Raw genomic sequence first — 15,615 nt, 5'->3', positions numbered from 1 at the left:
TGTTGGACTAATACAAACCACAAAATACTGAGTAAGATGCAATAGCTAGTGCTAAAAACCACAACAATACAAGTATGGCACCAAGAATGCTAAACTAAATGACATGTCATTAGGATTTACTTTTGGCAATCCTGGTTCGCACTAATTCAGTTCAGAGATTCGTTCCCAGTCAGCGTCAGCACCAGGTTCAGTTCACATGCATTTTGTGCAAAGTACACTTTGAAATTCATTAAATAATTAGTTGTGCAAACATATCTTCCTTTCACAGTAAAACAACAGTGATTTCGGGATCAGAAACAAACAAGAGAACCCCAGACAGTATTTTATTTCACAGCACATAGTGAATGTACATGTAATTGCCATAACCAGCAAGTAAGTAAAGTGCATGCCAGTAACAACTTGGACGGTAAATTGAGAACTTGCAGTGTAGTACTCAAATCTAACAAACTAATATTAATTAATACAAAACAAGGCAGAGTAAGATCTTGAAAATTAACATACACTATGTGATTTCCTGTACCGTTCTTTAAAAGGTAGGCTGAAATACCCTGACAAAGGAAATTTTCACATCAACTATTAGTGGAATAAACAGTTGAAAGCTTCATTAGCTAAAAATATTGCACCAAAATTGTTGTATTTGAAAGCAGTAAAAGAAGAATTTTCTAATATAGACACTTAAAAAAAACCCAAACCCAACAAACAAAAACACCCCCCCACACACACACATATTACAACAGCTACTTTCAACTAAAATAGCTGCTGAACTGTAGGAACTGAAGAAATTAGTGTTCTCTGCCACAGGCAATAGACATGTGCGCTCACAGCCCAGAAAGCCAACTGGGCTGCATCACCAGCATCATGACGAGCAGCTTGCTCTTTCTAAATATTTCATTCTAGATTTCAAGATAGAAATGTCCACCTTGAGCAGATCCAAAGGAGGCCACCAAGATGATCCAAGGGCTGAAGCACCTCTGCTATGGAGACAGGCTGAGAGAGGTGGGCTTGCTCAGCCTGGAGAAGGCTCCAGGGAGACCTTAGAGCAGCTTGCAGTGCCTAAAGGAGCCAACAAGAAAGCTGAAGAGGGGCTTTTGGCAAGGGCAGGTGTGAACAAGACAAGGAGAATAGCTTTAAACTGACAGAGGGGAGATTGAGATATGAGGAAGAAGTTCTTCCCTGTGCGGATGGCGAGACACTGGAGCAGGTTGTCCTGAGAAGCTGTGGCTGGCCCATCCTGGCAGTGTTTAGATGGGGCTTTGAGCAACCTGGTCTAGTGGAAGGTGTCCCTGCCTGAGCAGGGGGCTGGAACTGAAGGATCTTTAAGGTGCCTTCCAAACCAAACCATTCTACGATTCTACACTACATGGATTACCTGGAATCTCTCCTATGTAGTATCAAGTAGGTTAGGAGGGGAAAAGCTCTCGCTGTCCTGTGGTCTCCATGAAGCCAACTGGGAACTCAACAAAACTTATTAGCCAAAAAGTTTGCAGTATTCCCTTTTCTTTTAGAAATAGAGGTCTATGAGAAGTCTTGAAAAGTTTCATCACCAGTTAGTACAAATAAACAAAAGCCATGAATTAGATGCATGTACCACAACTGCCAAACACTACACAGATGCCTACAGCTCCAGCAACAGGCTCCTCAGTCTGTGAGTCTGAGGGAGATAACACAAAAACCACATGATGCTCTACATGACTCATGAAGTTCTTCCCATTTGGAATCAGAAATGAACAGTAGAGAGATCCATGGAAAACGAAGGACAGAGAAGCAAAATGACAAGAGACCTTACACTGACACTCGTCAGAGATCTGGCAGCCTAGCTCCACCATGGTATTTAGGGACCACACTAAGTAAACACTGTGCTCATGATGCTCTGAGGACACTGCATCCCATGTCAGACTATTACCAAAAATCTGAAACCACTGTGTGCAAGTGAGGGGTACAAACAATGAACTCCAAGAACTGAATAGATTCACCCACAATACTTTCCCCACTCCAAAATCAACTCCTTCACTACGTATGCAGTTTAAAAGGGAAAAATAAACACACAAAAAAGTATACATGATCATCAGTGATCATCATTTCCTTTTGGAAATCGAACATATTCTACTTTGATACTTTTTATAAGTGACTTAAATAAGCAAAACATTTATCAAATGGCAAAAAAAAAAAACAACAAAACCTGCTCAGTGAGCAGATATCTCTACCAATACATGCACATTAACTAACCACCTTCTCCATTTTCCAGGATGTGGCAACAGACAGCTGTGGCCACTAAGTCTTCATTATTCTTATAAAATTTCTAGGTACATTAAAAGCACAATTGAAACCTATTAAAAACATTTGCTTAGGGAACACAAGGTTTTATCACCATCATTTGCTCACCTCAGCATTAAGTTACAAACAAAAGCCTGAGTGACTTGCAGTTGGACATCTGGTCTTTAGTTCAGCTATTAACTTTTTTAAAGAAAGACCTTGAGAGGGAATTAATAAGCTGTAATCATCTAAAGTAGTCTCATATGCATTTCATTTCTCCTTCACTTCTTCTTTGCAGTAAAAAAACCCAACCTTTCAAAAGCAGCAACATAAAAAAAGCACATAAAAGTTGATTCAGATTATATCACATCCTTTCATATTTACAGATTTTCTGTAGTAAAGAAGCCACTATCATTGTTCCACCGCAATTAAAAGTCTTGGCCTTTTTAATCCTAAAACAGCCTTCAAACATCATCTAAGTCTGGAAATATTTTCAAAACCCACAGGAACTCAGTAACAGCAGCACCGTACTCCAGACAATATTGCAAACAGCTCCCACACAAAGTGTCTATTAAAGAAACAGTCTTGATAAATACAGTTCTCTGATCCTCTTCTTCCTCATGATACCATCCCCACTGGCTCCTGTAGGCGCTACGTTAATTTCTTCATTCTGCGGTTCTGCTTGTCAATATTCAGCGTCGCACGGTCTACAGAGGTAGTGATGGAATCAAGAGCTTCATCCTGTCTCTCCAGCTCAGCTTCTGTCTCCAAGGCAAGGCCCTTCAGCTTCTTTAGTATCTGTCAGAAGAAAAGACTGAGCACTTTCAGCAATCGACCAGCTGGTTCTTTGAGAAATGTAACAGACCCATGGCAATTACTTATTTCATTGTTGTAATTTTATTTCATTTATTGGAGTCTGCCCTGAGGCATGCTGGTGAAAAGAAATTTCTTACTCTGATAAACTAAATTGAGACGAATGAAACAAGGAACTAAAGACCAGAAAATTCAAATCTGATCTGTTAAGGTTAGAGGGGAGGGAAGAGAATAAATTAGAAATAAAAATCATTTAAGCATGATTTGTTGTTTGTTGGCTCTGTTATTACCTCCTTGGTATGTCTGCATTCCAGAGCAGTAGCTTGTACTGAGATTACATGCACGTTGAGAGCTGATAGGGAAAGCAAGCACAGCTGGTAGAAAGCCAGAAGGGGATCACATGGCTGAAGGCATAGTAATGTTAGGCATTGACAAGGTCAAAGGACAGAAACTGTTCTTTTTCTACAGCCTACTAAAGAAAGAAGTGTCAGTGGTTGGACCAGATGGGAAAAGTGAGAATTAGGCAACCAAACAAATCATTTTCAAGGGACTAGAGGGTGGTGTGGTATGAACAGACATCAAGGCAGCCAAGAGGCTCAGGCTGTACCTGAGATGAGAAATAACAGATGCACTGGCTAGAGCTCTACTCCAGGCTGTATGCATTGTATTACATATCAACCAGTTTACACTACATTTAGCAAATTACTGTTCATATGTGGAACTGCAAGCTAACATCCTCAGCTACTCCAAGATTGTGAGGGGACCATGTAGTCTGAAAACGCCTATAGATATTGGTCCAAACAGGGCAGAAGCCTCTAAAATGGAAGAAGAAAGCCAAGCTTATATATTCTCAAGGCTGAGCCATCCATAACAATACCATACACTGACTTATGGGGCTTACTCAACTTTCATTTTCATCAGTTCACACAATCAAGTCCAAGCACAGTGATCCAAACTACACAAGAAAAATCTGTCTTAATTCCTCACCCTGTAACGTTGGCTCCTTTTAGCAGCAGACCAAGGACTGAGTTATATCATTGCCTTTTCTTCCCTCTTGTGGCTACTCCCTTAATAAACCTGGATGCGTGAACTGAAAGCACCTGCCTGATGGGCAAGCCTCAGCTGCCTTCTCTCAGATATATCAGAGGGAAATTTGGAAGCACTGTATCATACTGACTGGAAATCCAGCTTCCAAGTTACTTCAGATCATAAGGCCTCTGCTGGCCTACATAATCTACTTCCTTAGGCATCCACAGCTAGGTCCATGAGGATATCCTTGCACTGCCTGCTTAATAAGAGTAGTTTATCCAATCAATTGCAGCAAGTCTCCAAGAAAGCAAATTATCCCAGCACTATCCCACAACATCAACTGCTGTGCCACATGAGCATCCAGGTGATACTACGGAAGATACCAGAACTCATGGTAGTGAGATTTATCTCATAACATACGGAATCATAGAATGGTTTGGGTTGGAAAGGACCTTAAAGATCATATAGTTCCAAACCCCCTGCCACAGGCACAGACACCTTCCACTAGACCAGGTTGCTCAATGCACCATCCAACCATCCATCCACGTTCCTGGTCTTGAACACTTCCAGGCATGGAGCATTCACAACTTTCTTAGGTAACCTGTTCCAGTGTCTCACTACTCTCACAGTAAAGAATTTCTGCTTTGTATCTAACCTGAACACCCCCTTTTTAAGTTTAAACCCACTGCCCTTGTCCTACCACTACAGTCCCTGATGAAGAGTTCTCTCCAGCATTGTTGTAGGTCACCTTCAGATACTGTAAGGCTGCTATGAGGTAATTCTCACCACTTTCCTTAAATCACAAACAGCTAGAAACAGAGCTGTGTGAAAAAATGATTTTGCAATTTGGCTGCCCAAGGAAAAAGAAAAACCACAAAGAAAAAAAACAAACCAACAAATCGAACCATGGACCAAGCTGTATCTACCTTTGTCTGTTCTTACCAAAACTACAAGCTAAACCACCCTCTGTTTCTATCTCAAATGGAATATTTCAGGATCTCTCACTGTAACAGGAAAGCAAGGGTGAATTCCCCAAATTGGAGGTGGTAGATGTGCTCACGATACGCACCAAAAAGAAAAGTGACATGTTCAGATATATCGTGTATAATTCAGTATACTTGAAAATGGGAAGTTCAGAGGTGGCTTTCTCTCAGTCTCTCCTTTGAGCTTCTTCTGCTTGTGTCATATATATAGAACATATATATATAAATACATAAAATAAAGTAGTCAGTGGTACATGAAACGACTCCTATCATTCATAAAGTCACAGAGAATTTAGGAAAAGACCTCTGAAGGTCTTCTGGTCCACCCCATCCAACTAAAAGCAGGGCTAGCTTCAGTGTTCACCTGAGAGATTACAGGGTTTCAGCCTCTGCTCCAATAAAGTTTAAATACTTTATACCAGTTTAAGAGAGAAGAAACTTCACTCCTTCCATACAACCTAAAGGACAGCAGCAAAAGAAGCAAGCTTCATCATTTCCAGATGATTTAAAGATGGTTCATACTAATATTTTCTCGGCAAGTTTACTAAAAAGGTTTACCCAACAGCATCCCAAAATTTGTTTTCTGGAACAGCAGAAGAAAAGCAGATTTCTAGATCATGGAACAACACATGCTCCAGAATGGTTCCTCTGGTCCTTCAACACCTCCACCTCTGGCTGCTGTCAGGCACAGGCTTTGGCAGTTTACCACTAAGCACCCTTCACAGTGTGGTAATTTCATGTTTCCTGAGCCACTTCCTCACCCAGCACATTTAGGTAGAGGCGAGCACATCAGGTAAATGTGGTGATATGCAGCAAGCCTCCAAGATTGCTATGCAGCATAGCAGGAGCTGGCACGAGAGTATGCAGAAAGGAAGCAGAAACACTCTTTCCCCACCTCTCCAAGAGGAACCCAATTTATTTGTAAATCAAAATTGTGCCAAAAAGGCCTAGGTTTGCCATGGAAAGTACTTTATTTTTAGTTTCAAAACAGATTACTTTTGATAGGCTTTGCATTCATTAGAGCATACTTGACATTTAAAATACAGAAAAAGACACAATTGTTGAGAACAGAAAAGCTTTTAAAATATGAAAGCAGTAAAATGGAAACATAGTCAGCTACAGGGCTCTGCTCAGTTCACCTGCCAATTAGGCTCTGCCTTGAAACACAGCAGCTGATGATGATGCAGTTACTCACATGCAAAAATAAAACACAAGCGGCTCACTTCCATCTGTTAATTTTCTTTGCCTCAGAAAGTCTGGTAATAAATCCCTTAACCCTTTGTCTGCAGCATCTTCATGTGCTCCAGCTGAGTACTGCCACTCAATCCAATGAGAACGGGAGCGGTTAAGACTCTCTTTCAGCAGAGCCCACAGAGCTTGCTGGAAAGAGTTACTGGAAGGTGAAGTCTGGCCAAAGCTGGTCAATATTTTTGCAAAGCAAAACGATGGCAAGATGTCTAGTTATTACTGCTCCAGTTCTGTCAACTGCTCAAAGCAGTAGTGCTTGCTGTGCCATTATGCAATTCGGACGATGAACCAAGACATGAAAATTCAGCGTGAAACTATCTGTTACACAAAACCAAACAGCAGGTATGAGCCCATCAAAGACACATTTTAAAGGCACATTTCCTCAGGCAGTGATCAATCTCACACTGAGAACACTTTAGATTTATGCCACCGGATTATAATTTGGAAAGTCTGATTTATCCTCACGGCCCTGCCACAGATTTTCTGTGCAGCTGCAGGCAATACCTAATATTCCCACACAGAGCCCTCACTGTACAAAACAAGGAAGAAAATTTGTCACAGCTCTCCAAATATGCCCTGTGTCAAGTGTTCAACTACAGCAGACTCAGACCTGGGTGGGAGAAGAGATGTCCATCCAAGCTACATATCCCAGGTTCTTGCATAGACTATGAGGACCCAAGCAGTACACTGCAGTTTAGATCACAGTTCATCTGCTCTGTTTTATGTACCTGCTTGATGACTTGTTCAAGTGCTGCCCACTTCTCTCTGCTTTGGCTTAAGTGAGAGCCAAGCAGGAGAGCCACAACACAGACACAAACAAAATGATGGGAGAGGACTTCAAGCCTGTGTACCTGTTCAGTACTTAGCCCTGTGACTTTATCATTTTGCCACACCACCTGAGGATATAAATTCCAAGTGTTAGGCATTGTACAAACAGAGATTGTATCCTAAAGATCTTACAATGGAGACCTCAATTTGGTTTGGGGCCTGAGATGCCATCATAACAATGTAATTGAGCGGAAGCTTAAGAAAGGAGTTACAGGGAGTATCCAGCAGTAAAAATAAGATACAGAAAGTGTCACTGTGCAGGAAGTATTGACAATCAAAGTTTGAACTCCATTAAGTTCTCCCTGAGATCCACACGATTATCCCTGTCCAACAGGTCTGAAAACTAAAGCAGAACACATAAAACCAGAAATGGCTCTTGAATGCATCCAAGTTCACCTGTTAATAGGAAGCTGTCATTCACAATACTCTGAAATGGGGTGCAAACAGAGGTTTTGACAGTGATAACTTGTCATGATTTAATACAGTGCTTCACCTCTGTGCTAAACACATTGTAGGTGAGCAAGAAGGGGAAGAAACATGTAAAATATTCCAATTTATACTCCCATTATAAACTTAAACCCACAACAGAAAATGCACTGGAAGGCACGCTAAGGCACATGAAAAACAAAAAGGTGGCTGGTGACAGCCAGCATGGCTTCACTAAGGGGAAATCCTGCCTGACCAATTTGGTGACCTTCTAAGATGGGGCTATGGCACCAATGGGTAGGGGCAGAGCAGCTGATGTCATCTACCTGGACTTGTGAAAAGTATTTGACACTGTCCCACACTATATCCTTGTCTCTAAATTGGAGAGACATCAATTTGACGGATGGACCACTCGGTGGATAAAGAACTGGCTGGATGGCCATATGCAAAGAGTTGTGGTCAATGGCTCAGTGTCCGGCTGGAGACCAGTAGCGAGTGGTGTCCCTCAGGGATCAGTGTTGGGACCGGTCCTGTTCAACATCTTTGTCGCTGACATGGACAGTGGGATTGAGTGTGCCCTCAGCAAGTTTGCCGATGACACCAAGCTGTGTGGTTTGGTTGATACGCTGGAGGGAAGGAATGCCATCCAGAGGGACCCTGACACACTTGTGAGGTGGGCTGATGCCAACCTCATGAAGTTTAACCATGACAAGTGCAAGGTCCTACACCTGGGTTGGAGCAATCACAGGCACAGCTACAGGTTGGGCAGAGAAGAGATTCGGAGCAGCCCTGCGGAGAAGGACTTAGGGTGCTGGCTGATGAGAAAATGAACATGAGCTGGCTTCAGAGTGTGCTCACAGCCCAGAAAGCCAAGCGTATCCTGGGCTGCATCAAAAGGAGCGTGACCAGCAGGTCGAAGGAGGAGATCCTGCCCCTCTACTCTGCTCTCGTGAGACCTCACTTGGAGTACTGTGCATAGTTCTGGTGTCCTCAACATAAAAAGGACATGGAACTGTTGGAACAAGTCCAGAGGAGGGCCACGAGGATGATCAGGGGACTGGAGTACCTCCCGTACGAAGACAGGCTAAGGAAGTTGCAGCTGTTCAGCCTGGAGAAGAGAAGGCTGCGTGGAGACCTCATAGCAGCCTTCCAGTATCTGAAGGGGGGCTATAGGGATGCTGGGGAGGGACTATTCATTAGGGACTGTAGCGACAGGACAAGAGGTAATGGGTTCAATCTTAAACAGGAGAAGTGTAGATTGGATATAACAACAAAGTTCTTCAATGTGAAGGTGGTGAGGCACTGGAATGGGTTGCCCAGGGAAGTTGTGAATGCTCTGTCCCTGGCAGTGCTCAAGGCCAGGCTGGACAGAGCCTTGTGTGACATGGTTTAGTGTGAGGTGTCCCTGCCCATGGCAGGGGGGTTGTAACTAGATGATCTTAAGGTCCTTTCTAACCCTAACTATTCTATGATTCTATGATCTTGCACCAGAAATATTAAGGGTCCTGTCCACATCTTCTCTTGTTGCACCTGGAAATGGGCAGGGAGACAGCAGAGCGCAGAAATATCTTAAACTACCACAACACAATTTACTACAGGACATTTGTTAATGCCTCAAGAGGTAAGTGCAACTTGCCATAACAAAAATCTATGGATTTTAATTGCTTTAACATGTTTTCTGTATGGGATTGCCGCTATTAGTACTTGCCTGTAGCTGTGCAAAGCACAGAGGTTCCTTCTGCTAGATGCAGAGTCGCATTTAGTGTACAAATACCCAAGCTCTACATCAGCCACTAGCAAAAGGGCTTCTGCCTGCTCTAGAAAATCAGGTTGTCTCTTGTGGAACAGAACATCTGAGCACAGATAACACTTGAACAGATGTGTTTGACAGGACAGCAGGTCCCCTGTCTCTGAAGCACACAAAAGCAGACAGATTTTAAAGCATCAGCTCTTCTGAGGCAGTGGCTATTCAGACAGTATGGAAGGATCATTGTTTACTATCTTATTCTTAGTAGCCAATTTCTCCCGTTACTTCTTCTTGGACTGATAGAGAACTCTGATTTTATTTACTTTCTCAGGGAGCACTCATGGTGCCACTAACATTCCACTGGCCTTGTCTGTAAAAAAATACTCAAGCAGCTCCACAGGCTTAACTATCACCTTTTAATTTCATGTCATTAAATACTTAAGTTACCCAAAAGCAAATACAAAGCATTAGTTGTCAGGACCTTAGTTCTCCCTGAATTGTACTTTCCAAAAAATAAACTTGAGGCATAGTCATTACACAGGTCTTAAGATCAGTTGTCTGTTGACCGCTATAGGCCATGGAAGCAGGCCATCCTGTGAGCAAATTTAGTATTTAGCACTTGGAATGAACAGTTCCTCAACAAAACACTTTTTCTAACAGTTGTAATTTCCTGAGATGAAGGTATGATAAAAGGGTGAATAAACACTGAAGAGACTTTGAAAGTAGCTAAGGACTGAAATGGAACCACCTTGACCTGAGAAGACAATGAGGAAGCAAATGCCAAAGATATGCACTGGGATGTGGGCTTTTTCCCAGATGTTAAAGAATTAACTTCTTTAATACTGGTTCTGCCTTCATGGCATATGCGATCTCCAGACAGTAAATATCAGGACAGTTCTTTGGCAGGAACAATTTGAGAATTAGAAAGCACCGGTTTGGCAAAATAATTTAAAATTTAGTGAATTGCCCCCCTTTGACCACATCCCTTAAGCTAATATTATCACATCCCCTCCCACACCCAGTGCCATTATGTCAGCCATAGTGAGGCAGGAGGCAGAAGTTCAGCCAGAGACCACAGTAACTTCAGAGACTTCTTTCTCCATCTGTATAGCACAGCTAAAGAACACAGCTCACACTGCCACAAACGTAGACACAAATGTCCCTTCCTGAAGTCCTGGTGAGGTCCTTTACTCAGCCACCCAATCACAACTGCAGATGCTCAGGACTTCCAGCTCTAATGGAAGGAATTAGTATCATTCAACAATTTCTGCTGCAAAACATCTATTGTTATTACTGCAACTACTTTGTTTTTGAGGAGAGAGAAAGAGTGATAACTATATCTGTTCATGACAAATTCCTGTTCTCCAGCCTTCAGAAGTTCTCCTGGAGTTACCCACATCACAAGTAATGAGGAGGGGAAGCAATTAGTGAAAAGCTTTCTTTGCAAGGTGTATCAAAATGTGTCTTCATTAGTAGTCCATGACCAACAACCCCTCATAGTGTATTTAGGTTTTTAGGGTCTGGCTACAAATCAGAATTATAGTGCTGAAAAGTTGACATTTAAGGAAGGAACAACTGGCCCTCCTGAATACATAACAACCATACAAAGCACATGCCTGCATGAAGAACAGGTTGCTGCTATTTGTACAACTATGACTGAGAAATATTCTCCCTTAAAATCTTCCAAAAGGTCAACACTGCTTCAGAAAATGGTTATTTTTTGATAAAAAAACAGATCATGGAGATAAACTCTTTAAAAGATCAGAAGGGAGAATCACTAAATGGTGACTAGTCAGGTTTGGTTTCGAAAAAAAACAAGTAAGATACTTCAATCAAAAGATATTGACTACATTTTGGTTACAGAAGCAAGTTATGGTCTAAGGCTGTGTATTTCTGTGGTGACTCCTAGCAAGAAAAAGGAACAGGAGTTCTACAGGAATTAAAACATGTACCTTAAAATTATTAATGACTGAAATGATGATTAAAGAGGCCTGGCTCCAGAGAACAGGTGTACAACAATTACTGGAGAAAAATCAGGCCAATTCATGGCCTGTAAGTTTGGAATTCAGATCCTCTCCTCATCCACACTTCCCCACAAACTCACCCCAAATAATCAACTGGCTTAAAAATTCTTGGTTTCATGGGGTATAAATGAATACAAAAATTGTCTTTTGAGCTCTAGTTCATCTTGAAAGTGTTTTGTTTTAAATCACACTGGCCATATAACACCTTTTCTAGTCTACCATCCAGCACAGAGAGTACCAGAAATTTCTGAAATTAACCTTCTGCAAAGTTTAAATTCTCACTTACTCAACCGTTTTTTAGTTAATAAATAGATTTTTCACGCAAGAAGCTTTTATTTTTAGCCACTCGAGAACCTACTAAGTGAGTGTGACTCTCAAATGCACTCAAGCTAACAGAAGTTGCTGCATTCTAATTCCCAACTATAAAATAAAAGAAGGGGGCTGCAAGCCTTCAGGCTTGGTAAGAAACAATGGAATTAGGACAGACTTCACATGATGCCATCACCAAGATACACCTGGAATATCAAGAGAATAAAATGCTAGAGGGGGAAAATAAGCAATAATAAAGTTTAATCTTCAGTCGCATCTGATGTGGCTGTGATCAGCACCGGTAAATCTATTTTAACGAAAAAACCACTCAAACCATTCTCATTTGCTTTTCCAGCTTGTTCACCGTTTCAGATCAACCACCTACTACAAAGACGGATTCTTCACTAACAGTTCTGAACATCAACTATGAGAGAAATTCCTTAAAGAGCCATTCAGAGGAACAATATCAGACTACATTACTTTAAATATTTTTTTCTTTTCTAGGAAAATCTTCTCTTTATTAATATGCTGGACAGCATACTTATTTCCCAGCTACAAGTTCTGTGTGTTTATAAAACACTTTGTTCACTTTTGTGGATGCTTCTGAAACAGAACTGCTATTCCTTACTAAAAATAATAAGATGGCATAGAGAAAACACAAAAGAGCTAAAAATTATTTAATTGTTAAGGCGCTTAATCTTCAGAAAAACAGGTTACAGTTAAGGATTTTGCTTGGGTTATAATCCTATAATATATTTTGATGATAATCCTTGATTCAAAATAAGTAAAAAAACCTAAAACAAACTTATGAAGTTAGCAGCGTATTTTAATCACAGGCTTGATTAACTGATTTTTAAAATATGCCCATTTAATTTCAGGAATTTTCTGAGGAATATTCTGTTAAGGACAATGACTAGGTTTCGGATGATGAAAATGCATCTTATGAAAAAATCAGAAGCAGTGAAACAACTCTTATCAAAGTTATGTCAATTTATACCTGTTTAAGCTCTTTTGCTTCTTCCTGGGAGATCTTCTCTTGCTTTTGCAGCTGGACGTGGTCACTGTCCATCCCTTCTCTGCCTCCTGCTGGAGAGCTGGGCTGCACCACTCCTCCGAGGAGTCCCGTGGCTGCAAAAGAAATTCCCATGGTCAGACTGCCATTTCCTGTACCAATGGGGAGAACCAGCGCTGGTATCAAATTGGATGATCCCTGCTTTTTTCTCTCTCTCCCCACAATCCTCCCTCCCCTTCCTCTGTCTGGTGAAGGCTCCAGGGAGACCTTAGAGTAGCTTCCAGTGCATAAAGGGGCTGACAAGGGCAAGTAGGGACAGGACAAGGGGAATGGCTTTAAACTGACAGAGGAGAGATATAAATGAGATCTTAGAAAGGAGTTCCTGTGAGGGTGGTGAGGCCCTGTCACAAGCTGTTGCAAGAAGCTGTGGCTGCCCCATCCCTGGTAGTGTTCAAGGCCAGGCTGGACAGGGCTTGGAGCAACCTGGTCTAGTGGAAGGTGCCCCTGCCCACGGCAGGGGGGTAGAAATGGATGGTCTTTAAGATCCCTTCCAACCCAAACCATTCTGGGATTCTATGCTTTTCTCCACAGCAGTTTGCAAGAGGACTTTTCTTCTAGGAAAGATCTGAGCTGTATTCTGTACAATACCTAATCTGGAGGTGACCAGGCTGCCAAGAGATGACTTCTTATTAAAGGCAGCATCTGGAGAATGGGTTCATTTTGAGCTCTGGGGTTACATCTGAACTGAGCGCAAAGCAGCAGCAACACACTCCCAATCAGATAAACGAGGATTCTCCACCTGCTGTTTCTTCTCTCTTTAATCTTTTTAATTAAAGAATTTGGAAGTGATGGATTTGGGACAGAGTCAAGTAAACAAACCCCTGAAACAGAAGGGCAACACTGACGCTAACAGCCACCCCCAGCTAAGTAGGGTGGATGCAATCCCTCATGTAACATGCTACTTGTCCTTTATTTTTAAAGCATCGGCTCTTATTGCAGTATCTGATACTACCCAGTAGGGTAGCAGGGATATGCAGCAAGGCAAGGTTGTTATTTCTGATTCAGATGGGTGTTAAACACCCGAGATACACATCTTGGCTCCTAGAGGTGCTTCAAGGGTCATTGAAGCTCTTCCACTTAAAGAGGCACCATAAAGGAAGCTAATTCTACTGCTGCCACCTGTGAGCACACGGCCTGACCCATCACAGGATGACGACAAAAACTCATATGTACATCAGGACAGAAAGTGTGCCAGATGCCAGAGCTCATCGCCAGGTCAAGGAGCTGGTGCCCAGCTGACAAGGTATATCCAACTGCCCTAGACAGCATTACCTCCCCATGAAAAGGAAGACAAAAGCTAAACCAAAAGTACCAAATCTTAAATCCCTCTCAAGGAATTACTGCAAACTCACAATCCCTGGAATTATTCAATTATCAGCCTGAGAGTCACTGGACTCAGACATCATCAAGATTTAAGACAAGCAAGTAATTCACTGTACTAGTGTTACCCTGTGCAAATGCTCCTTGTAATCAAATGATCTAAGCGCAAGCCACAGAAAAATGCTGCCTGTGGTAAATCACTGCCATGATCTCCCTCAGAGGACAAAGTGGGGAGGGAATGACAGTCCTTCCTATGGCAGCAAATAGCCAGAGGAGATTCTTTGCGTTTCTTATCAGCTGACTGTCACCATATACCAATTATTTCATTAAAACCAAGAAATCTATCCATTTCACTCCATTAATCTTACTGAGGAAAAGAACAGAAGGAGGATGTGACAAAGCTGAACAAAAACAATGGATGAAGAAGAAGATCTGGCATTTCCCAGAATTGAATAGAAAGGCAGAAACGTTTAAAAAGCAATTTTGTTTTGTGTCACACCAAGTTGGACTGTGGGACTCGCTGCCACCATGTGAGGATGAGAAGGTACAAAAGCACTGAACAAAGTGCTGGAAACTCAATAATGAGAACATTCGGTCACAGGGGTAGACAGGAAATATTCAGCAGCCTCAAAAAAGATAAACAGCAAATACCAGCCTTCAGCTATAGGACTGAGACAGCATTGCCCTAGATTGCTATATTGCACAGGCACTGTAGGATTTCTTGCACTTTTTAATGCTTGGTAGCTGTTATCAGCCACTGTTGAGGATGTTACTGGCTAGGAGAGTACTGTCTTAATACAGCATAGAATCGCCTCTGTTACAAACAAACCTCACTGCTCTGTCCTAAGCATTTTAATACCTGTGTGGCTTGGTCTAACAATATACAGTCAGAAAAAACATGCAAAGCAGCTAAAAATACTTCCAGATAATCTGGTGTGTATAAAAGTCTTCACAAATTCCTCTTCTAGGTGGCATGAAGCCAAAACTCTTAGGAAAGATGAGGGGTTTTTTGTATTTACTTATATAAACATGCAATATGCACAACTTTAAGGCAGGACTAGTATAAGCAGACAGGATCCAGATGAGATTATGACAGTGGTGGACATGTTCACATCTCACCATTGAGGGCACAGAACGCTATGAGCCAGTGCACAGAGACAGATGTACCTCCACTGCAAGGATATTTCTTCTCTAAGTCTCTGAATCAACATTCACGATCTGAAAATTGACACATATCTTACGTGTGCAGAGACAGTGATGCATAACACACACTTTTTTTGCCTACTTTTAGGGGAGGGGAAAAAAAAAAAATAAATAAAAAAAAAACAGTATTTCCACCATGTGAACAACCACGGAAAAACCACCGAGGTTAAAACACAGTCCGTGACTGCCATCTTGCGACAGAAGACAAACAGTGCTAGACCCCGGGGAAGGAACAAACAAGGGTTTTGGTGGAGCTGGAGAAGTCAAGATTTCCATAACCTCCAGTTTTCTTTACTGACATTTCCAAATTAAACAGTCGAAATGCAGGTGGGGGTAGGAGAGCAATATCCTTGACTCACT

The 15,615-nt window shown here is 41.9% G+C and overlaps 1 protein-coding gene across 4 annotated transcripts in view; it reads right to left on the bottom strand.

Annotated features, from left to right (window-relative positions):
• Positions 1 to 1,480: 1,480 nt before the first annotated feature.
• The window catches only part of SNAP47 (synaptosome associated protein 47), a 30,447-nt gene continuing 16,312 nt past the window's right edge, over positions 1,481 to 15,615 (bottom strand). For 2 of the 4 annotated variants that reach the window (XM_061474544.1, XM_061474542.1), the window contains exons 4-5: positions 12,658 to 12,788; positions 1,481 to 3,051 (exon numbers count right to left, since the gene is read on the bottom strand). In XM_061474544.1, coding sequence (XP_061330528.1) covers positions 2,905 to 3,051; positions 12,658 to 12,788 — 278 coding nt within the window. In that variant the 3' untranslated portion in view covers positions 1,481 to 2,904. Of the gene's footprint in view, positions 3,068 to 9,064; positions 10,562 to 12,657; positions 12,789 to 15,615 lie in introns of those variants that run through there. The other 2 variants (XM_061474543.1, XM_061474545.1) reach the window with 2 other exon arrangements.

The sequence above is a fragment of the Pezoporus flaviventris genome, unplaced genomic scaffold (genome assembly GCF_033815535.1).
Source record: "Pezoporus flaviventris isolate CSIRO_AGI_PZ_B2104156 unplaced genomic scaffold, CSIRO_AGI_Pfla_v1 ptg000079l, whole genome shotgun sequence".
Lineage (NCBI taxonomy): Eukaryota > Metazoa > Chordata > Aves > Psittaciformes > Psittacidae > Pezoporus > Pezoporus flaviventris.
The sequence above is the reverse complement of the archived record's forward strand: the minus strand, read 5'-3'. Positions and strand labels throughout refer to the sequence as shown.